This window comes from Macrobrachium rosenbergii, chromosome 18 (assembly GCF_040412425.1).
Source record: "Macrobrachium rosenbergii isolate ZJJX-2024 chromosome 18, ASM4041242v1, whole genome shotgun sequence".
Lineage (NCBI taxonomy): Eukaryota > Metazoa > Arthropoda > Malacostraca > Decapoda > Palaemonidae > Macrobrachium > Macrobrachium rosenbergii.
In genome coordinates this window covers 12623687-12648424 of record NC_089758.1, presented here as the reverse complement: position 1 = coordinate 12648424, position 24738 = coordinate 12623687, and the positions used below count along the sequence as shown (strand labels likewise).

General features: G+C 41.9%; 1 protein-coding gene across 4 annotated transcripts in view; it reads left to right on the top strand.

Annotated features, from left to right (window-relative positions):
* Window positions 1–1029: 1029 nt before the first annotated feature.
* Ate1 (arginyltransferase 1) overlaps window positions 1030–24738 on the top strand; it is a 78339-nt gene continuing 54630 nt past the window's right edge. For 3 of the 4 annotated variants that reach the window (XM_067120347.1, XM_067120346.1, XM_067120348.1), the window contains exons 1-6: window positions 2314–2470; window positions 11304–11430; window positions 12909–13024; window positions 13399–13509; window positions 22013–22186; window positions 22626–22837. In XM_067120347.1, coding sequence (XP_066976448.1) covers window positions 2365–2470; window positions 11304–11430; window positions 12909–13024; window positions 13399–13509; window positions 22013–22186; window positions 22626–22837 — 846 coding nt within the window. In that variant the 5' untranslated portion in view covers window positions 2314–2364. Of the gene's footprint in view, window positions 1147–2313; window positions 2471–11303; window positions 11431–12908; window positions 13025–13398; window positions 13510–22012; window positions 22187–22625; window positions 22838–24738 lie in introns of those variants that run through there. The other variant, XM_067120349.1, reaches the window with a different exon arrangement.

Genomic DNA, 24738 nt, shown 5'->3' with positions numbered 1-24738 from the left:
CATTTTGATTCGTAGTGCACTGATGACGTCACAGAATGAGCTCGATGACTAAAATGCAGCTTGATTTAACAATTTATGTTAGTGAAGTTCAAACGTATATATATTTTTGGATGTTCATACGAAATAATCCAGGAGTGAAATTAGACTTGCATATTCTTCGGTAATCTTGGTCACTTATGACACCATAAGTGAACACAAATTACCGAAGTTGATGGTTAGTTGCTTTAATTTATATTGGTTCTTTATTTCTTTGTATGTTTCACTCACATCTTATCGTATTTTGAATTTGAGTTAATGCTCAACTTGGTTTCTCTGTCGTCGAAATGTACACATTAGAAAGTTGCAATTTACTCCGTACAAAATATAGAAATAAAGTATAAAAATATCAAATAGAATTTTACTTTCATTTCTGGCAGAAGAATCTACAGATATAGGCTATTGATTTTTTGCAATTGTCTGTTCATATTTTGTCTGGAGGTAGTGATAAAATGGATTACCTACTACGAATTCACTTACGATAAAGTTTTTCATGTACTTACAATTTGAAATTTAATTTCTGAGAAAAGTTTACAATGTCCCTATGATTTTTAATGCCAACGTCAATTATGTTTATGTTATGCTTAACGTCATATTATCTTTTTATAAGCTTCAAATATTTCAGCACCGCTTCCAGTGGGCTTGCAGCTGCATTTTGTTTACCTTTCACTGATACGGTCTCGAAACTGACTCTTCACAATGGTTATGTAGTTGACAGAAAACCATCCACGGTCCTCGTAAAATGCCTAAAAATATATATTCTAACAGTAACGGTCGTCTGACAAACCCAATGAAACGTATCCGTGGTCACCTTCACATTTCTTCTTCTCTTTTTGCGTTGGCTGAACTAGATTTGATCCATAGTTGCTTGTCTGTCTTTTCAGTACATGTTGTAGGAGGGAAAAGCCCTACGATACTCTTCCTCACCAGTGAGCCATTTGTACTGCGACATGATGACTCCAGAGAAAAGCTTCCTATTACTGAAACAATGCTAACTCTCCTGACTATGAAAAAGAAAATACAGTTTCGCTGCTACTTTAGTAATCTAGGCAGAAGTCTCATCAGCATTGCTTTAACCTCCCGTTACGGATATTGCATCGTGGACACCTAGTATGTACTCTTGTGCTTTCCATGGTACTGAAGGTCTTTTATTTTACTTCTTCAGCCACTCACTCACACAAATAGCTTCTAATCCTTTCCAATCCTGCTTCCTCCTAAAAGTTGAGAATTAAACTAACCTACGGTATCACATTCTCTCTGTGATCAAACCACATCATGTCACCAATTTATGATATTTTTGCCATTTCATCATACCTTCTGTACTCACACACACACACCAAATTACATTTCAGCTTCTTCTAACTTTATCCTTTACGTTATTCACATTCAACTGTGCAGTCGTTTGTCATTTTTCACAAAAAAAAAAAAAAAAGGTCGGCTCGACAGTCGCTCCGTACCCTCAAGTTTCAAGCGAGTCTTTTTCTACTTCATTTGCGCAGGTCCTAAAATTTTCCCTGCGTCTCCCACTGTGATTCGTTTCTTCCCTCCTGCAATTATAAGGTGCATTTCTTCCCATCTGCATAGAAGACAACCCTTTCCTTATTTCCATATCACCTGATCACGAGGCAGTTCTCCTTGCTTCTGTTTACGGTTATCAGTAAGAATTTAATCTTGTTACCATTCTACTGCAACGCTTTCCTTTTCAGTCAGTTGTAAAGTCTCACCTGTTTCGGCAAATCTTTTCCATCACAAATCAGCACTTCCTTCAGCCAGTGTGAGGTAATTGGCATTCCATGCACAATCTTCCATTTTATTTCAGATATCTATACAATATAGGCCTACAATTCCGCCAACGTTCTCATGACTAATTCCGAATAAGTACGATACGATTATGGATAAAGGACACCCATATGCAACACAAATATGCATCAGTTCTGAGAATTAAAGAAGTTCTGTTCAAGTTGGTCACCTGGTACATACAACTTATATATATATATATATATATATATATATATATATATATATATATATATATATATATATATATATATATATGTGTGTGTGTGTGTGTGTGTATGTATGTATGTATATATATACAATATGTATATATTAGCATCCTAAAATCTTCACTTTTTTCTTACTGAATTAATTTCATACGAATGGCGAATCTCGCATCAATTAGAATAGTAAGGATCAAAGAAGAGAGAGATACAGAGAGAGAGAGAGAAAAGGCCAGGGTCACTTTAATCAAGAGCTATTACTATGGAACAGAAGACGTTGGTCCCGACATTCCCACGTTTAAGTCATGTTTCGTCCGATAGAGTAAACATGGCGGAAGAAAGGGACCCTTCTTTTACTATTTTGGAATACACGGGGGACCACAGTGCCCACAAGTGTGGTTATTGCAAGTCGGTGGCAGGAAGCTTTAGCCATGGTATGAATTAATAGTTGTATATTTCCTATATTTACTGTAGCTCTCTCAAGTTTGAGGGTGTTCAGGGAGGCTGGGTATCTTTCGAGGAAGTTTTTGTGAACAGATTTGAAGTTTTTACAATATTCAGTCATGAGCTTCTATTTATCATTATCCTTGCTTCTTCTCTGCCGTATTATTGTATTGGATAATATTTTTGAAGGGTAGGAATAGCTAAGCCACCTGTAAAAGTCAGCACAAGCACAGGTAGCCTCAGGTAGGCTAAGCTATTGCCTAGGCCAAAGTCTGGGTTGAAGTAAAAAATGTTTTTTTGCAAATTAGGTGTTTTTATTATTCTTTATCAGGTCTATCGTTACCAAATGATTCTTGTTGGAGAGGGGGGGGGATTGTAGAACGATGGGACCTCATTCTGCAGATCCTAACCTTTCCTAGAATGTCACATCCTGAACTAACCAGAACTTACCTACCTAATTTCACTTAGGGCGCAGTGCGCTGACCTGGCTGGAGGGGCTTTTCCTCCTGGACCCCCCCCCCGCCAAGTAATGGTGGTAGAACTATGAGGTTGCTCTGTGTCAGGTATTACCTTGGAAATTTACTTTTCCTGTAGTAGGCTGTTTTGGTTGCTTATTAGGAATTTACCATTATTTTTTGGGGTCGACTGTAATTAACCTGTATTTAACATCAGGACTGATTTGTTTTTGTATGCTGTCATGCATGCACACTGTTATAGGGGAGGTTTTGGTAAAACGTGGAGTTTCCTTCACTGGGGGTTCCAGGGGGCAGAGCCCCCCTGACTAAGTAACACAGCCTGCTAGGTTAGGTTAGGGTACGTTAGATTAGTATAGTTCCTTTTATAATAGGTTTCCTTAGCCAGTCCCTTGAACATGGTTCCCTAATGATGTCACTTGCATGTGCAGAACCATTCCTTAAAAACAACATGGCAGTCCGTGCGGAGTTACCGTGTAGTTTTACCGCAACACTAAACATCTCAGGCAGTGGACTAAGCTTCTGTTAGGCGGTAGTCCTGTCATTCTATAAACTACCCAATTCTTATAGGTCTTGCACGTTTGTAGTATACACTGAGTGCTCTATCTTCAGGTTATGTGATATCAGGGGTGGCCCAAGGTTGATCTAAATATAATTTATATTTGAAAATATGGGGTAGGCTTACTGATGATTAGCCTATGGAGCTTAGTCACAAGACAAATGAACTATAAGATTTTCTGGAGCAGATGCAGAGTAAGGAGACAGGGGTAGGCATGAGAAATCCTAATCTATCCCAGAATGCCATGTCCTGACCTAACCAGACCTTACCTTCTTATCCTAACTTAGGGTGCTGTGCCTTGACCTGGTCTGGGGGCTTCACTCCCCCTTGATCCCCAAGTAACACTGAATATCCCTGCCCCCCCTACTCTGCATAATACCCCCATTTATTAATATAATATTTTCCTTAAACATTATAGAAAAGGGTGTATGTAGTACAATACAGTTGAAATAATCTGAGAAATGTACTGAGGTAATGAGAAATTTACCATCTATTGTTAATGTTTAAAAGTTCATCCCCAAGGAGTTGTACTAATCATGGTAGAAGCTCCTCATGACACTGTGTTTAGTACCATGCCTTGAGGATTAAAGTAAAAATTTTAAAAAAAGGCAGTAAATTTCTCATCATCTCAGTACCTTTCTCAAATTAGCTCACATGTACTGTATTATATATAGCCTATACCTTTTTCTATGTTCATCTGTCAGAAAAATTACTTTAATAAACAATATCTTCATTCAGCCATCTCCTTAAATTTACCAACATTTGGGGTAGGCATACTGATAATTAGCCTATAGAACTCAGTCACAAAGCAAATGAATCATATGATTTTCCAGTATGTCTTCCTGTGTTTTATGCTGTGAATTTTTTACTGTTAGTATATTGGTGGTGCAGACTACATGTTTTTGCGTTCCCCTAATCCCATAACAAGTAAGGACGAATGCAGTGCAAAACCTGGATTTTATTGGATGAGGTTAATTCTAAATTGAGTGATTTACTAACAGAATTGGTAAAATGTGCAAAAAAAAAAAAAAACAAGTAAAGCAGGTGGAAAAATATATGGTTCATGTGCACAAGATTAAGTCCTTCAATGACAATGAAAAAGAATGAAGTGTGAGAAGGTAGTTTTTGGTACTGGTAATTCTTTCTGTAACCCAATGTAACCCAGGTCAGAGATGCTTCCCACACACCTACTCCTTCCACCATAACCTGTAAAGAGAAAAGTTCAGGTACAGGTATTTACAGAAGGGTTTGCTAACCTAATAGTACCTAAACAGATCTAACCAAGGTCTTGTTCATGGCATTCATTATGGCAGCAATCAGTTTAGTAGCCTACTAAATGCCAGCGAGAATGGGAGGGTGGGAGTAATCTGAAAATGTGTAAATTGGAAAATAAAAAACTTAAAGTTTTTATGGGTTTAAAAAGTGACCACTCAGTCACTAAGACATTGGATGATAATTGGTATGGGAAAAAACAATTAAGGAAAGAAACCACACATGCAATATGTGTTTGACTTAAGGCTTCTAACACAATCTCATAGAGGTAGCTGAAGACGTGAAAGAACGAACATGATTGTTCCTACACAAATACAAACCTTCGGTCCTTTGCATTAGGAATTACTTACAGTGGACCTGGAAACTGCCATTGAACTTTTAAACAAGGTAGGTAGGTAGTTAACTGCTGTCCGGTAGGCAGGAGTCCCGCTCGGATGTTAACATTCCAGTTTGCTTTCAGCCGTCGTGTGCTGCAGACGTGTGTTCTTCTCCCTCTGCCCTGATTTTCTTTGAACTGTTTTTCCCAGTGGGATCTTTCTTTCTTTGTGGTTTGCTTGAGTATATGTGTGTTTGTCACTTTAATTATGCAAACCCACAAATCTGACTAGCCAGTTTGTAAGGCCATCTTCCCTCAGTGTGTGTGGAAGTAGATCCTCACGCCCTCTGTTCCTCCTGCAGGGGCCATGTTTGCCCACATGATTCTACTTGTGTTGAGTGTTGCTCCTGGTCAGCTGAGCAGTGGGTGAAGTCTGAAGTCAGTGAAATGTATCGGAGGAAGGCTGCCAAGGCGTCATATGAGGGTTATACACCCCTGACTATGCCCTTGGTGGCTAACCCTTCTCCCTCGTCTCTCTTTCCCGGCAAGCTTTCCCTTCTGGCTGTCTATCCTTCAGGAGAGGACTCTCCTTCATCTTCTTCGCCTGCTTCGTCGGGCATGGTGAACGCTCTGGTGGTGACCCATGCTTCCTCTACCACCGTGATCATCACGGTGATGATGACAGTGTTTGCTAAGATGCCAGTGGCTGTCTCCTTGCACTTCCCTACCCAAGTGGTTCTGTCACGGCATCCCAGCATGCGGTGCCCCTGCCTCCAGGTTTCACTGTGGCCCTGGCATCCCTTGCTGTACCATCAATGATGGTTACCTCCTATGTGCCCCATATGCTGGTTCCTGCCCCTGTTGCTCCTGTGATCTCTGCTGTCCGGGCCTCTGTTGCTGCTTCACCTGGCCTGGCTGTCCCGGCCGCTCCTGTTACCAATGCTCCTGCCCCTAATGTTGCCCTGGCTGCCCCAGCTGCTCCTGTGATGTCTGCTGCTCCCTCTTGGATGGAGTACTTGACCGCCATCTTGAAGAAGATGACAAAGAAGAATTCAAGGAAGAGGTCCCTTAAGGTGTCATTGTTGTTGTCTTCATCGACTTCGTCTTCGTCCTCGTCATCTGCTACCTCCTCCCCTTCATTTTCCGAGGCTTGTCGGCCAAAGAAGAGGAAGGCTGCCTCTCCCCCCAGCCTCTAAGAAGTCCCTGCTATGGGGCTTCTAAGGGGCTACCTCCCTCCATAGGGGAAGCAGTAGGATCTCTCATCAGCTCTTCCCCGGTCCTTGGGCTTGGGAACTGAGTCGCTTACCTCATCAGGGTCTTGTGTTTCGGGAGCCGCGAGCGCGCAGACCTCAGTTTGTGCTCCCGTCATCCGTCCCAAGAAGTCAGCTTCTAAGACTAGTGCTGTGTCAGGTGCTCGTTTGTGAGTCACTCCGAGTACAGTACTCAAGTCCCTAAGTAGTCTCAAGTATCCCGAACTGGTGCTGGAGAGACCTCTCACCATCCTGGTTCAGGCACAAGGCGAGAGAAAGAGCCAAGTCATGCAGGTGTCTTGGCTCTTCCTGCTGGCACTACCACCAGTGCTCAGCCAGGTTCCCATCCTGGTTTCTCAGTCCCGAGGGTCCAAACACCTGGAGATGCAGAGAGGAGGTCCCCTGTCCAGTCTTCTTTTCGCGAGGTTTCGGCCTCAAAGAAGACTAGGGCACATCAAGAGGACAGCACTAGTTCTTGCCAGCCAGTTCGTGTTTGACCCTGCCCAGCCCCCGATTGCGTACGCTTTCCTTGGAACAGTGCTTCGCCGAGGCTCAAACGCTCATCTGGACCCATGTTGCTGTCATCACAGCTGGTTGATGACTGCAAGCGGCCCACCCCTCCTGCTGGTTCCACTGGCAGGACTGGTGGGAGTGCCCGATCTTCCTCACTTGTCTCCTCAGCCTCCTTGGGTTTTATCAGGAGGCACAAGTCAGACAGGAGGAACTCTGGAGAGTCCTTTCCTCAGAGTTTGACTACAAAGGCCTACGTTCCTTGCTCGGTCCTTGGTTTGACCCAATTGTATGCCCGAGTAGTTCAGGATGGATCTAAGGGGTCTGCCGAGGTTCTCTCTCCTGCCAGGAGAGTAGATCGGGAGGACCGCACCCTGGAAGGACTTGAGCGCCCTCTTCCTCAGGATTTGGACACCCCCAATACAGAGGACCTTTGCAGAGATCATCGCTGATTTGTCAGCACAATGATCTCAGGGAAGGGGTCACAGCCTCTTCTGTGGATCATCCTTCACACCTCGAAACCTTTTTGGTCCCTAAGGAGGAACCAAAGGTTTTGGTGGGGCTGCTGCGGTCCTCACTTGCCGAGGGGGTACTTGACCAGGTGAATAATCTTGTTTCTGGGCAGGAGAGTTCGCTTCGGTTGAACTGCTCAGACAAGCTCCTTCCCCCTCCTCTGCCTTGACAGCAGCGATTTTACACTCCTTCGGAGGGATCCTTGCCGACCAAACAGGTTGACCTGGCCCTGGTTCATCTAGGCCCCTGTCTCGCTGTAGCAACTTGTTTTGGAAGGGTCTCCCTTCGCAGCATTAGGCAGCGAGCTTGGAGGCTACTGCCATGGCGGCCCTCCAGGCAGTCTCCGGCTAGATCTGTGGTCATTCACAATATCCAAGATGGCTGCCTCCTCAGGTGCTATTGTTCCTGGAAGGACTCAGCCTTTGGAAGACTATGCTAGTCTGGAGGTAGAGCCATCTCCTACTTTGCCCACCAGGCAGCAGACCTGTGGGCAAACCAGGTGTTGAAGAGAAGGGATGCTGTCCTGACTCGTATCACCATGCCTATATGTCCTGAGTTGGCATTGATCCTGCAGAACAGACCATTACTGGGTTCTTGCCTCTCTCTTCCTTAGAGAGTTGGTGGATGTTGCAGTGGACAAGCATCTGGCTTAAGACAGCGACCGCCTTGTCCATTAGGCAGTGGCTAAGACGGGTCTTCATGCGCCACTGCAGCCTGACCTTTCAGCCAGGCTAGCACTTCCTCGGCCCCTAAGAAGACCCAGACTTCGAAGGGCGCCCATGGAACACCCAGCAGTCTTCTTCTGCCAGAAAGGGTGTGCAATCGCACCCCTTTCAGCCCTCTTTCCAGTCTGGAAAAGGGGGCAAGGGGAAGAAGAAGGGGAAACGCTAGAGGCGGCGTTCCCCTCCAGCTGCTGCCATTGGTGTGGGGGGGGGAGATGCCTGTCAAGCCATTGGGCAACATGGCAGCAATACAGAGTCAAGACCTGGGTAGTGGATGTCCTTCAGGAGGGATATCTACTCCCCTTCGAGTCTCGACCACCCATCATCAACTCTCCGGTCTGTCTCCTAACCTACATTCCTGGTTCGCTGAAGGATCTCGCACTCAGGCAAGAAATGCAAGCCATGCTGAGCAAGGGCACTGTGGAAGTTTTGTTGGATTAGTCCCCAGGCTTTTACATTATATCTTTCTTGTAGAGAAAGCCTCGGCGGGTTTGGAGACCAGTCAGTGACCTCTCTTCTTTGAACTGATACATTTGCCAGACTCGGTTCACGATGGAGACGGCACGGTCTGTGCTCACCTCCATCAGAGAGAATGACTTCATGCTTACAGTGGACTTGAAGGATGCATATTTCCAAATACCCATTCATCCATTCTCTCACAAGTACCTTCGCTGTATCCTCAGGGAGGCGGTGTTCCAGTTCAGGGCACTCTGTTTCAGGCTCTCAATGGTTCCTCAGGTGTTCACACGAGTATTCACCCCGGTGTCAGCTTGGGCCCATTTGCACGGGATACATCTGTTGAAGTATCTTGATGATTGGCTTGTTGGAGCTTGCAGTTGCTTCAGGACAGGGATTGACTCCCCAAGCAAAGGATAAAGTACCTGGGCATGCTGATAGATACGGTAGCAGCCAGAGTCTTCCCCTCTGACTCTCGTATCAGCAGGTTCAGGAAGGCAGGACAACTGTTCCTGTCTTGATGGGAGCAGCCAGCTCAGCAATGGCAAGTTGTCATCGGTCACCTGTCACCATTGGAGAAGCTGGTCCCTCATGAGTGACTTCACCTTTGTTCCCTTCAATGGAGACTGAAAGAGTACTGGTCCCAGTCTCGAGACATTCAATCCTTTCTCATTCCTCTTTTGGGGGAAGTGAGAGAGGATGTAGACTGGTGGCTGGATGACAGGAACCTCTTAACAGGAGTATGCTTCTGTTCTCAGACACATCGACTGAGGGATGGGCCACACACTTGGAGGAGTTGCTGACTTCACATCAACATCCTGGAGCTCAAGATGCAGGTAAGTCTATACATCGAGCTTCCATTCTATTTTTCCGTCCATGATTATAGAAGCAAATGCACTCTTTCCTCTAGCAAGGGGAGGAGGGAGATCCTGACAGTAAGGCAAACCCAATACAGTACTTGTATTTGCCGTACTATCTCCGACTCTTAAGGTTCATCCTAGCCTTTTTTCGTATGAGGTTATGTTTTCCTCCCTCTTGCGAAAAAGACCCTGAAGTCTGATAATTGATCCTGCGGTAGTACACCCTGATCAATTTGTCAGAGGTAGGTTTCTCTTCCTTGTTCTGTCAACCAGGAAGAGAATCCTAGGTGTGGTGAACTCCAGTCAGTTCAAGAGACCCACTCAGATTCCTCCCTCCAACCAGTGAGTCTTCCTAATGTAAAGGGCCGATGGTTTGTATACCTCGTAGGAACAAATTACAGATTTTTAAAGCAAATTGTATTTTTCCTACCTGTGCAAACCTGAGGTCCTTTACATTACATTTTTATACCCACCTCATGCCACCCCTCAATATGACACCTGGGCTGAAAGGCAAATTGGAATATTTACGTCCCTGGTGGGACTCCTCCTACCGCACGGAAGTTAACTGCCTAACTACTTTTTTTGAAAGTTCAATGGCCATTTCCAGTGCCGCTGTAAGTAATTCCTAATGTAAAGGACCTCAGGGTTGTATAGTTAGGAAAAATACAAATTACTTTAAAAAATTGTGATATTTGGAAAATTTAAAAATCGCCAGCTGGTAGGTATCTTCTTTATTAGTAAGTAGCCCCTCATTTTCCCTAAGCAAAAAATGCTGCAGTTAATATTGTATGACCATCAGCACTTCATAATAAGTAACTGTATATCTTGTTATTAGTGCATTTTTGGCCACTATTTGTTGGGCAAACCATCATTTTTTGTGAAATCTACACTTGCATCTCACAATTATGAGATTATCATTGTGGAAAAATGGGTTTTAGGGGTTAGGAAAAGCAAATATGAATTAATATCAGTAGCATTATTGATTATGAGAATGCCAGTAAAAGTAAAGATAAAAAGCAGTAAAATGTGTTAATGGTAATTACAGGAATGCATTCAGACCTAATCTAGGGTGCAGCTCTTACCTGATAGGCAGGAAGAGGGGTGGGGCCTCATGTGAGCGGACCCCCTTAATCTTATCCTCACTTTCAGTTCAGGAGGTCAAAAGTTGTGGGTTCTCATTTTTATATATTTTTTTCTTTTTAATCTTTCAGGTATGTCCTAAGTGGATCAGATGTCATCTGATTATAAAACTTATAAACTGTTAGTACATATATTTTTTGAAAGCTGGTTGTAGAATGATAAAAAAATTTTGGAAGTCCTTTTTCCATAGTATCCATAATTACAAGACAAGCAACCCAGAGCATTTATAAGTACGATATGTATGGGTTTATGTTTTTTTTGTAGGAGATGGGAAACTTGCAAAGCTGCTAGAAGTTCTTTGTCAGAAGTGTTGGGTGGGTTTACCACAAAAAAGATTCAGATTTATAGAATTCTGAGGCAGTGCAGATCAGTAAGAATTTGTGGTTTCTCTTCAGTAATTACTAAAATGTCATGCCTGGTTTTCACAGGTTCTCCTATTCTAACATTCTTCCATTGTAAATGACTCTTGGCTTTACAGTAGTATGGATGGTGCTCTGTACTAGACCTTCTCATTATAGACTGCATTAGAGATGATGATATTGAACTTTCCTTACCCATTGTAATGGTAACTTGTCAGTTAATTGGCCGACAGATCTTCAAAACATTTATGTTCTTTGAATTTGAGAGGATCTTCTGTGGTTTTGTGGTATGATTTTAGAATATCTTACTCTTGTTTTCAGGAAATATCATAATTTTAAAATTAATGCTGATTCTGAGGAACAGAGTTTCAGTCTTTTATTTTCTCCTTACAGGAATGTGGGCACATAGAATGGCGGTAGGAGATTACCAAGATCTCATAGATCGGGGATGGCGACGGAGTGGTAAATATTGCTACAAGCCAACCATGAACAGGACTTGCTGTCCCTTGTATACAATCAGGTAATTATACTCTGATGTAACAGATTACATGTATAATATCTGCTTTTTTTTATGATGCCAGTAAATCTCTGCAGCCAAAATTAAAGCTACTCTTAATTAGCAGGCTAAAATGTTTATGCATGTACATTGTTAGCTTTCCTTCTTTCCATTCATTGACTGTGCAGTCTTCGGTTTTATTTCCTCATTAGTTAGTAAAATTATACAGGTTTGTGATGCTGGGATAACACTATTAGGATATTTGTGCTATACAGCTCCATACAGCTGTTATGCTTTAATTTATCCTAAAAAGTTGTAAATTCCTCCAATAAGGACGAGTCAGCATCTCATCAACAATTAGTGGACCATTCTAATGCTTAATGTTCTTATTAACTTCCGTTTCCTCCTTCCCCGAGTTGGTTTGCTTCTGCCTTCTACTTTTCATGCTATTCCCATCTAGCTGGGCAGCTTCATAATTTCTGTCTTGTTCAAATTTTCTCCCATCATTGAAAAACAAATCCTGAGGGCCACTCCTATTATAGCTTGGAAAAAGGATGTTGCCAGTTAAACTGTAGAAGGATAATACTCATAAATTGTGTTGTTTCTGAGTTTTAGCAACCCACTGAGTTGTTTTTGGCTCATTGGGCTGACCCATAGAATTTGTTCATTAATGAGTGATGAAAATGGAGAAGCCTAGAAAGAAGTGATACAGAGAAGTAGGTAATAGAGAGGCAGTGAGAAAAAAAGCAGTGGGCTGCATGTAAAGTGCCTTGCAAGACACAGTGAATGGTGCCTCTTCCAGGAACCACTTTGAAGAAATTATGAGACCTTGGAAATAGCTGTTATGAGGGATTCAGCATAGGGGTTAAAACATGAAATTGTTAGACTGGAAATAGCTGTTATGAGGGATTCAGCATAGGGGTTATAACATGATTGCAACATATGATACCTAAAGAAATTTCTCAAAGGACTTGTGTATCCTCAAGACTTTAGTTTTCAGTTTTCTCTAAGGAGGATCTGAATAAGCTTGGTGATAAGTCTGTTTCTATAAAGCACCATTTAATAACCATGTTAACCTTTTTTGACTGTCCCAATTTAAACAGTACCAAAAAGAAGTTTTGAACACAAATCTCTTGAATAAATGTTAATTTCATTAATTTGTGAGAAGTTGCAATTTATGAGATAGGATATATAACAGAACAACACCTTTTGATCAACCCTCACAGTGGGTTAGGTAAGCTGCATAATAACAATGGAAATTTTGCTTTTCAAAGGCCTGTCAGTATCTGTAGCTGGCATGTTGAAGCCTGTGGGAAGCTAGAAATAGGGCTTGTCTTGCAGCCACGAAGAAGTCCTGATTCTTCCTCATGTTCTATTAAAACTATGATGGTTCTTGTTGTAAAATATTATAAATACTGGATAATGAATTAAGATATTTCTTTACTGATAGGTTTGAAACATGATACGTTGGTCTGGTTAAACTATATATAATTTACTTCTAGGTGTGATGCTTCAGAAATCCGATTAACTAAAGGCCAGAAAAAGGTTTTGAAGAGAGTACATCGATATCTTAGCCATGGAGACATAAAACCTGAAGGAGGAAAAATCCCAGACAATGGTGTGTTTTTCAGTATCCCTTGTTGGTGGATAGATGGCATGTGTTGTTGGACTACTAACCTCTGTAGAATCAGTTTCAGTGCTTTTGATAGCATTTTGTCAGTTGCAAGGATGTTAGTTATCAGTGAAGGAAAATAACTTTTTCCTGTATTTATCATCACTGAAGGAAAATCACTGTTTTTCTGTTTGCATGACATATTTTGAAGTTGGAATGCTCACTTTAAAGCAATAGGATAAAATGTATCGAATAATATCTTAATGAATCAGGAATATCTTACTGAATCAGGACACGTGACAGAAAGTTCAGTGAGTTTAAGGATAACACTACTGAGCTTTTTGGTATGGTCCTCAGAATTACATAATTTTCTTTTTCAGAACAATGTGTTAGTCCAACAGGAAACCAAGAATATGTAAAACCGAAGTTTGATACAACTAAAGATTTATCTATGGTGTCTGTGTCACCTGCTGCTATTAAGAATGCCAAAGGTAATGGATGCCATGAGTAAGTCTTTTTGTTTTATTGTTTATTAGATTGTAGTACTGTATACTGTACTGAGAAATATTTGAGATTGATGAAGTCTCTTGATTAGTCCATTGCTGAAATAGTCTTAGAAAAGAATTCCCTATCCATACCTAGAGTTTTAGCACTATTGACCACAATATTTCAAGTATGTGAAATTAGTGTAATTCTTGGGTAAGGTATTTTAGTTACAATAACGGATCAGTGCCATTTACTTTATGTAAGATCAATCATTTTTATAAAATTGCCTAATTGGCAGTCTTTACAAACCCTAGGCAACTTGTCTCCAAATAACAACCAGAAGCTTGTCTCCTGGCTGATTTCCATCAGGGCTCATGCATACCCTTGGACTTCTGGTTTCATGTAATTTAAGAACCTCACATCTTTGGTCCACCTTGCTATGAATAATCCTTTTCATGGAAATCATTGATGATTTTAGCTTTAATTTTTATTTTCCAATTATTTCATGCTAATTTTTACAGCAGCATTTTAAATTTAAAATATACCAAGAATGTTTACTTAATTGAATTACATTTAATTAACTTCCTGAGCTTCACTTTTGTGTGGCATTGGAGATTCCAAAGTAATTTCTGTGCATATAGTTTTTAAGTGATCCTGTTATCTTTGATATTAAAGGTTAGAATGACATTAGATAGAAAAAAAGGTTATCAATATACAGGCATTGTCCTTTATGTATAAGTAGATCCCATCTCCATTTCTGCCTGAATCTGCAGATCCTGCTCCTCTTACTGTGCTGCCTGCTTTGTCACCTGCTCCTTCCTTGCTGTTATTTCAGCCAAGCAATGTCTGCAGCTCCCATTACTGTAGTTGTTCCAGGCCCTCCTGCTGCCCTTGTTCTAGTTGTGATGCTGATTTCAGTCTCACTCACTTTGGATAATTTTGTGAAACATCTTAAACTTTTTAGCACCAACTGCCCAGTTTCACTTTCTCCCAGAACGTTTGTGATTGTAGTATTCCAGAAAAAGTACATATGCTTCTTAAGAACAGAACCCTTAAGGAGTCTGCTTTGAAGGATTGTGACAGCAATTTCAGATGTTTTGCATCTAACTACCATCCATCCTCGCCTAAGTCATCTTGATCATTGATCTGAGTAGTCCAGTGAGACTGTTAAGTCGGGCTCATTATCCATGTTGGTGTGTTTCAGGAAGGTGTTTGGTAGTTCTTTTTTTCTGACTGTAAGGGAAATTGCTTCCTGGGCTACAATAGTCACTCTCATTTGTATAAAAAGGAAGAGCTCGTGCCCGACATCTCCTAGGACCCCATATTCTTCAATTCTTTCCACTTGACTATGGATGGCCACATCATCTGAAAAAAGTAGGACTTTTGACAATGGATGGCTGGCAGTGTTTACACAAAGTGATGGCTGCCTCTAACACTTAAAAGCTGCTGCACTTGGCAGATGCTTAGATCTGTTGGTATACAGTATTTAACTTATAAGTACTGTCTATCAGACTTTCAGATCAGAAGGCATTCCCATATATTCTACTTAGCAGTAAAGACACATCTGACCATTACTCAAGATGCCTTGTGCCATTCTCTGAATATTGTATTCATATTCTGTATTGTAAGCAACCTTGCTGGCTTATGCAGCATGGGTCTTGCAGCTATACTATCACTAAACCTGTCAGGGATCTCTTATTCACTTTGTCAGATTTGGGTCCCCACAGGTATAAGGTTCAGCATGAGACAAACCTTTTTGCCAGTCGTCATGAGGTTCTTGAAGAAAGAGAACAAAGTAGACTGAAGTTGCAAGTACAGTCTTTCTCATTTTACAGGTTTCTCCTAGGAGCCTTTTCCTTTTTTTACATCTAGATCTTAGTAAGGACATCTGTTTATTTTATTTCACATGTGATACCCTTTTTTTTTTTTTGAGCCTACAAATGCACATAATTTGTGTCTTTTTGGCCACTGAATTATTTAGCTAAACTACATAAGAAGTGAGATTCTTACGTATGACAGGGCTGCAGACAGTATTCAGGAATTGATTGTCTATGATGTATGAATTAGGCAATTATACAGTAGTTTTTGAAGGTTACAAATTAGGCCATTAGATAGATGATGACTTTTTGCCTGAACAAATTTATATAGTTTCAAAACTTACATATTCCTAGAATCTAAAGAGATGAACTTTGCTGAACTAGATCTTAACCCTTTCAGAGCAGCAGGCATTCTATGATGCTCAAAAAGGGCATAAGAAATCTACCAGATAACATCACATGATTATCCTTATTTTGAGCCATGACATTTGAATGAATGAGTACTACATATGGCAACACTCACACCTTAACTCAGGAAGGAGGGAGATTAGTCTGACTTGAGATTTCATTGGGGATTATACTACATCTCCCCTTCTTGTATATATTTGCCCATAAATACACTCATGGATTGCTGTTGGTTTTAATTCTTATATTTCATGATAGTATGTTGGCTGTAATTGTAATTTTGGAAAGTAAAGTATAAAAAAAAATGTGAAAGAAGATGTCTAACTCAGTAAAAGGTACTACATCTCTCCATCACAGAACATCGCTTAAATATTTGTCCATAAGTATTCCTAGGAATTGTTGCTGATTTTATTACTTATCTTTTACAATATGTTAGCTGCAGTTGTAATTTTCATATAAGTAACTTACCAAGTAATTGTACAGCTAATGTTTCTAACTCGCATGGCAGCTTAAATTTTGAAATTTGCGGTAGCTCTTCTATTATTAGTGCAGGTGACGAGACCCTGCACACTTCTGGGAGAATAGGTGCAACACAGCTGAAAAGCTCAATTCGTTTCTGCCTGTTAATGACTGAACTTCAGTTGTCTTGAGCAGCTTTATTTTGTATTTTGGTCGCTGGATGGTTGTACTTGTTCTCCATTTGGTGAAGTATTCATTACTTTGGTAGCCTTCATGTTATTTCTAGATAGCTTAGCTTTATTTATACCTAATTTTCATTGATTACAACCTTATTCCTTATTCCTAACTATGTCTGACTCCAGTGCCTCTAGCATTCGTTTTTGCAGCAAAGGCTGCAAAACTAGATTGACAAAAGCCTTCCATGATTCACATACAATTGATTTGACTTGTGTTGAATGCTGGGACTGGGATCAGGGGAAATGGAAGACTTTAAAAGCCCATTTAGATAAGCTTGAAAGAGACAGGAAAAGGAAGGCGGCTGCTAGAGCCGAAGCTAGGAACTTAGTTAGCTAAGAATGTACAAAATCAGGTGTAGCCGATTTACCTGTTCTGTCATCTCCTTTACCTGCTTTTCCTCGTTAACCAGCCCTTTGACTACTCCACCCACTCCTTTACCTGGCTCCCATGCTTCCGACCCTAATGCCCTTGCCAGTCTCAAAGCCCATGTTGACCAGTGCAGGTGGAGTGTCAGTGGAGGAAGTAGCTACTTGTCCCGTCGACACCCCTAGACAAAGGTCACTGTCAGACTTCCTTAAACCTGGGAGGAGGCATACTGGAAGTCCAAGGGAGGTCGGCGGGGTTTCCCCACTGGTGGCTGCCCCCTCAGTCGAGCCTGTTGACTGGTCCCAGGTCTCAGCGGAGAGCCAGTGGAAAGGCACCTGAAAGGAAGTGCATGAGCTTTCTTCCAGTGCTTCGGATTCCAGCCAGGAGAAGAGGCGCCAATGGCACTTCTCTGATGAATCCCGACCTGTGAAGAGTCATGTAGCGGTTGCAGACCGCTCTTCTCTACCTCCTTGTAAGTGACTCGAGGAGCCTGAGCGCAGTCCTCAGCCATCCTGTAGCTTCTGGGACAACCCAGAACGTATTTCTCCTGAGTGTCCAGTGTAAGAGCGCCAGTATTTGGCGCCCAAGCACCTATCTAGTTCCCGATTGCACCCGTCGTTGTCTTCAAGGCGCCCAGCTAACAAGCGCCCAGCGCCAGTTTCCGAGCACTCGGCGCCACCTTCCATATGCTTGGCACCAGCTGTCAAGCACCCAGCGCCACTCTCCAAGCACCATATGCCACCTCTTGAGTTGCTGCTGCCATTACTTATGCTCATGCGGAGCATGATCCTTCACTGGTGCCAATTCAGCGCCAACTTGATAACATTCTAGCCCTTCTTCAGAGGTCGCCTGCAGTAACAAAGGACCCTCCGGACTTGTCTCTTTCCGTCTTTCTTCTCTCCAGCTTCTCCAACCACGGTGTTATTGATGAGGAACCAGTCTGTTGAGAGTTCCAAACTTCCTAAGATGGTACTGCCCTCTTCGTCCAGGAAAGCCTTGAGAGATATTGGAGAGTGGCTCTCGGAGAAGAGGGAGCAGGGCAAGGCAGTCTTCCATTCTCCTCCCTCTCATCTTTCACATAGGAGATATCTCTCTTACGCCACCAGAGAAGCTGCTGCTTTGGGAGTCGCTGCCTCCTCCCAAGAGGACCTCTCTAGCCCTGTTGATTCGTCCTGAATGTCGGCCTTCGCATCAGCCAAGATCATGTTCTTTTCTACGGAAGTAGACCATTTAGCAGAAAGTGGTTTTTAAAGTATTTGAAGTGGTTAGTTTTTTAGATTGGACTGTTGGCGTTTTTGCAAAAAAGATAGAAGACAGTGGAGTTGGCTTCCTTGTTTTCCATGGGTGTACTGAAGAAGAGGGAGCTTCGATGTTCTTTCACCACCAAAAGTGTTACTTCCACCCAGAAATCCATGCTCCTTTTTTCACTTTGGATCATCTTCATCTTTTTCCTCGAGCCACAGTTCAGGAGATAGCTTCAGATCTCCAAAAGAAATCTACTCAAGATCTTCTGGCTCGGTCTCGCCTCTCCAAGAACAGCCCTTTCGTGGCAGTAGGGAAGATTCCAGCCAAGACCCCGCTATAATGTGTACTCTGTCCAACCACTTAAAAAGGCCCCCACCAAACCTTCTGCTCATAAGTGAAGATCCTGTCCTCCGTGTGCCAGTGGGAGCCAGGCTTCTACATTTCTGGGAGAAATGGGAAGCCAGAGGTGTAGAGCAGTGGATTTCGATAGTTCTGAAAGAGGGCAACTCCATCCCTTTGAGGGAGAATCCTCCCTTAGTGTCGATGCCCATCGCATTGACAGCCCACTCAGTGAGCTCAGAGAGGTATTTGGCCCTTACGGAAGAGGTCTCGTCTCTCAAGAAACGAGCTGTGAAGGTGGTCAAGGATGTCAGCATGGTGGTTTTACAACTGTCTGTTTGTGGTCCCCAAGTCATCGTGGGGTTGGAGACTTGTCCTCGACGTCAGCACCCTGAATTTCTTCGCTCAGAAGACGAAATTCACAATGAAAACGAGCTGATCAGTTCTGTCATCCATTCACCAGGGCGACTGGATGGTAACCATTGATATGCAGGACGCATACTTCCATGTTCCCATACATCTGGACTCCAGGAAGACTACCTTAGGCTTGTGTTTCAGGGCGGAGTCTTTCAGTTTCGGGCTCTGTGCTTCAGCCTCTCTACAGCTCCTCAAGTTTTCACTTGTGTACTCGCCCCTCTCCCAAACTGGCTCCACCTCATGAGCATCAACATCTCCCTGTACCTAGACGATTGGCTTCTCGTTCTACATCAAGAGCACAGTGCACAGAGGACCTTAGGAAAACCCTCCTCCTGACCCAGGAGCTGGGTTTACTCATCAACTTACCAAAATCTCAACTGACTCTGACTCAAGTAATTGTTTATTTGGAGATGACAATCGACTCTGGGTTTTCAGGCTTTTCCGTCCCCCAAGAGAGTCCAAGCATGCCTTCAGACGGTCCGTGTTTCCCCTCCCTCCAGTCCTGTTTGGCCAACAGGTGGATGAGTCTTATGGAACCCTTGCATCCGTTGAGAAGTTCGTCATCTTGGAAGACTCCACATGAGGGTACTGCGGTTCTTCCTGAAGGCCAGTTGGAACAGGAAAAAACACCCGGACTCGTTCGTATTTCCAATAACTCCAGAAATCAAGGACTTGAGTTGGTGGCTTTCAGAAAGAAGACTTTTAGAAGGGAAGACTCTCCTTCCTCTGAGTCCCAGCCTAGCCTTGTACTGAGACACTTCAGATATGGGTTGGGGAGCTCTTCTGGAAGACAAAAATTTCTGGGATTTGGTCGCCAGAAGAGAGGAACCTTCACATCAGTGTGAGGGAATTGAAGGCTATTCATTTAGGTCTTCAATCTTTTGCAAAAGTGACATTCAACAAAACAGTAGCGGTCGACTCGGACAGCACCACCGCTCTGTCTTATATAAAGAATCAGGGAGGCACTCACTCCTTCTCCTCTGCGAAGCAACAAAGGACCTCCTCTTTTGGGCAAAGAAGAATCAAACCAACATAGTGACGAGATTCATTCACGGCAAGTTGAATGTGCTAGCAGACGAGTTAAGTCGTCACAGACAGGTCCTGCCCACGGGGTGGACTCTAGACCCACAGGTATACACCGACCTGTGGAAACTTTGGGGATAGCCATTGATAGACCATCGAGGAACCATCACCTCCCGTTGTTTTGCTCTCCAGCCCCGGACCCTCCGGCATGGGCAGTGGATGCCTTGCTCCAAAATTGGTTAAACTTGGACCTGTATGCCTTGCCACCATTCAGCATGGTCAGGGAAGTTTTAAACAAGTTTTTTCTCACCACAATTCTTCAGTGACCCTAGTGGCTCTGTTCTGGCCTTGAAAGGAGTGGTTCCTGGACCTCCTCAGGCTTCTAGTGGATTTTCCAAGACTCCTGCCACAGAGATCAAGTCTTCTCAAATAGCCACCTTTCTGACAATTCCACCAAAGTCTGTCTGCTCTTGCTCTGACAGGATTCAGACTGTTGGCAGACTTTTCAGAGCGAAGGGCTTTTCAAGACCAGCTGCAAAGGCGATTGCAAAGTGTAGATGCTAGTCTTCTTCTAAGGTCTACCAAGCTAAGTGGGCAGTATTCCGCAGCTGGTGTAGAAGACATAATGTCTCTTCTACTCAAGCCTCTGTGACGCAGATTGCAAATTTTCTGCTTTTCTTGAGGACTTCCATAGGTTTATCTTCTTCTACCATCAAGGGATACAGAGCCCTGCTATTTTTGGTATTTAGACACAGAGGCATGGATCTAGTATCTAATCAGGACATCAGTGACTTGATTAAGTCCTTCGATACAAATAAGCAAAGTAAGACAGACTCAGTCGCCTGGAACCTGGACGTTGTCTTCAAGTGACTTTCGGGTCCTCCATTTGAGCCCCTTCGCTCCATCTCTTTTAGAGACTTGACAAGGAAAGCTCTCTTTCTTGTTGCTTTGGCGAGGGCCAAAAGAGTCAGCGAGCTGCAGGCCATAGGTAAAAAGAGTCAATTTCTCCCAAGGAGAAGATGGGCATCAACCAGAGGCAGTATCTTCCTGCAGTAGCTCTCTTACGAGGTAAGGTTACAACAATCATTTAAACCAGTGCTAGCTACCTTTTCCATTTAAAAATTCTTTTCCTTAATGAATTTTTTGGAGTAGAATATGTCTATGCATCCCACCTCCTGTCAATATGGGATTCAGCTATGTAATTACTTGGTAAGTTACTTAAATGAAAATGGTATTTTCATAATGAAATTAAGTTTCATATATACTCACCAAGTAATTACACAATTGGAGCCCTCCCTCCTCCCTACTTATGGACATAGGGCATGAATTGAGCTCTTCAGCTGTGTTATACCTATTCTCCCCTGAAAGTGGGCGGGGTCTCGTCACCTACACTAAAACAATAGAAGCACTACTGCAAATTTCAAAATTTAAGCTGCCGCACAAGTTAGAAACATTAGCTATGTAGTTACTTGGTACGTATATACGAAATTTAACTTTATTATGAAAATGCCATCTTGCTAAATAGAGTAAAATGAAAAGAATAGTAGAAAGAACATGTTTAAATCGCTAAAATTAGCGTATTTTTACAAGTATCATGGAGAAGAGGCCCCACACAGGGTTAGAAGTATTCAATCTCAACTTCCCAAGGAAGGTACAGAAATTTTTTTATAATTTTTTTTTCTTATACCATGTGCAGTTTCCATATCAACCTCTATCCAGTGATATGTTTTCTTCTAAATTGTCCAACCATAAAGTTTGCCTGGTCTCAGGGTATTGGAAATGTATATTTAGCATGGCCTGTAAGGGTTAACAAGCAGTTTGCCTCTGGTTGAGTTTTTAACAAGGAGAATTGGAAGACCTGAATTGAAAATAAAGTCATAAAACAGAAGTCATGAAGTCAAAAATCTGATGCAGAAAATTGGATTTGGTTGGATAATTTTAGTGTGCAGTAAAGTTATAATAGTTAACCTTGAGGACTCAAGTTAATTATTTTGGACTTTTCATTTTTGTATAGAGGATATCATGACCACATTTATTTCTTAGAGGTGGTTGATAAAACATTTGTTTTATGTTTTAATTTAACTATTTATTGAGATAGTTTTTGAAATCCGTATATGATTTTATGAATTAAACAATATCTCTTCAACAGGAACATTTGAAATCCGTATATGATTTATGAATTAAACTATCTCTTCAACAGGAACATGTACTGCAAGTGCAAGAGAACCAAATTGCAGCATTAGTGGTGAAGTTTTGCCAGTCGATGGTAGTGTTGACAGTAATTCCCATTCTCAGAATTCAGGAAAAGTTATACAGCCTGTAAGAGGCAATGACACCAGGAACTTGTCTCCCAAATCACCCCATCAAGTAGCTGGTGAGTTTTTTATGTTTTTGTAAGATATTTCTTTCGCTGCACTGGGCTGCTTCTCTTAGTGGGGCCCTTGGTTGTGTAGCTTTCAGCTTTTCAAACTAGCTGGCTTGTAATGATAATAATAATATAGAAGAATAATAATCCTCACTTTTGAGGTGTTCAGAATTTTTTGGATAAAATTGCTATGTAATTATGAAAATAATTTTGTCTTTGATTCAAAGAACTCTTGGAAACTTGGACGACTTAATAGAAATTTCAACTAATTTTCTTGAGCATATATGTACATTAATTTGATTGGTTTAAGTTTAAAAGGTGTGGTTGACTATGCCCAGTTTTGGCTATCCTATATCAGGAAGATCAGGTATAGTTTTGGTATTCATTTGTTTGGTTTGACATTGAACTTGGATTGGTAGTAAAAAGATAATTTTTTCTTTTTCCTTAGGCCCAGATCCAAGTAAGCCACCTTGCAGAAAATCAAAACTTATCCGGCTTGAGCGTAGAGAAGCAAAGTTAGCAAAGCGAAGGGAGGAAGCATCAAGTAGGGGAGAGTCATTGATGGAGGTAACGAAGTCCAAATCATCTAATAATACTCCAAAATCTTTAGAAGATTTTTTGAATGAACCCCTTCCAGAATCTCCAGCACACAAATTGGAGGTAAGGTTTTAGTCATAGTCACTGTTGCACCATTTCAGGGCACTGACGATATGATTCATTTTAAGTCATAGTTACTGTTGAACCATTTCAGGGCACTGAAGACATGATTCATTGTACTCTGTATAATTATAATATGTCCATAAAAGTTACAGACCTCTGATTTTACATGTGTTTAAATGGCTGGATTGTGCACACAATTTTTGGGTCATTCTCTAGGGGACCCTTGCTCCACTGTCCCAATATTATTTGTGGATCAGGTTTTGTTATTTTGGTTGTGGATGGTTTCATTCGTTCATTTCATTCCATCTTATCATCATCTTCACTGATGGATAAATTGAATACAGTACAATAATTGCATTTTGTTGGTAATACAAGAAAAGTTTTTCTTTACAAAAATGAACAGCGCAGTGGAATTTAACATATTTGAAACAATAATAGAGGAACATGGAGCATTTTTCTCGATTTGTGTTTTCATGCTGATGCAAGTGGTTTGTATTGTGCTGTATGAGTACATAGATTCTTTTTTATCTAACCCATTTAACCCAGCATTTTAAACAACATAAGCACAGTTAAGGCATCGATAAAAGCCAAAAAACCAACTTGTGGTAGAAATCAACTTGTGGCACGGCGCTGGAACAGATCCCCCGCTGTAAGTCGGTGACACACTGTAATGTGTCTGTAGTGAGTTGTACGTATTCTGATATTGTTTCCTCAGTCAGTTGTTAAACTAATCTCTTCTACATCTACTGCACATTCTAAATCCTTGTCTGCTATTCCTCTTTCTCCGTTGCAATGCACTAGTCTGTTCTTTACATGCTTTTTCTTCAGCTATTGGCAAATCTCTTCTTCCTCAATGTTTCTCTTTCCAATCCTACTATGGTTACATTATCTTCTGTTGTTTTCAAGTTAGATATTATTCTAGCTACTTAGCTTTCTAAGGATGTGTCATATGTGAATGCTCTGAAGTCTGTTGAGTCGCTTTCAAACGAGAAGGGAGAGTTGTTGTAACTCTTCCCCTCACCTCCCAACATTTCATATTTTCTTTGGCACTTCATTTTCTTTTGCTCAGCTAACTTATGTTGACGTAGGTGAGTCACTTCATTTCAGACTGTGTTTCCCAGTCTCCCTTTCTTTGAGTCGTGGATTCATTACAGTAGATTCTCGGTTTACGCCTGAGATCCATTCCTACGGCGAGGATGTAACCCGAGTTTTTCCGTAAGTTGGAATTTAAGCAGACGTAATGACGTGAATCAGTAAATATAAAAAAAATAAATAAAAGAGAAAACAATTCCCGAGCACATACAGCACAATGGTAAATATTATCCTTACATTTACTGTACAGTAAATAAAAAGAAACACTTCTTACTTTTACTCCTGTGGTTGGCTTGCTTGCTAGGCATTGCAAAGGAGGTGAGACAGGCTTGACTAGGCTGCTGTGTGGAGGAAGGTGCTGGAGATACTGGGGGCAGGTGAGTCTGGAGAAGCAGAACCTGCAGAAGGTGCTGGAGATACTGGGCAGGGTCACCTAGTTCTTCACTTTCACTCCCTTCCCCCTTTTCCCTTTTCAAGGTTTCGTACAAACTTCTAGCCTTCCCCTGAATCAACATTAGGCTAACTGGGATACGCCATTGGTGCTGGTCTTCCAGCCAAAGCACTAATAATCGTTCCATCTCAGTAATGAGACCACTACACTGCTTTGTAATTACAGTTGATTTCATAGAAGCAGATCCTTTCACATGTTCACGTATGCACTTTTTGTCTTTGATGGTCATCGACACGGTCGTACGACTAAACCAAAGCACATGGCCAATATTTGACAGTGTTTCACCCTTGCAGATCATTTTATTATATCAACTTTCACTTCCATGGAGGTGGCTTGTCTTTCTTCGTAGCACTGCCAT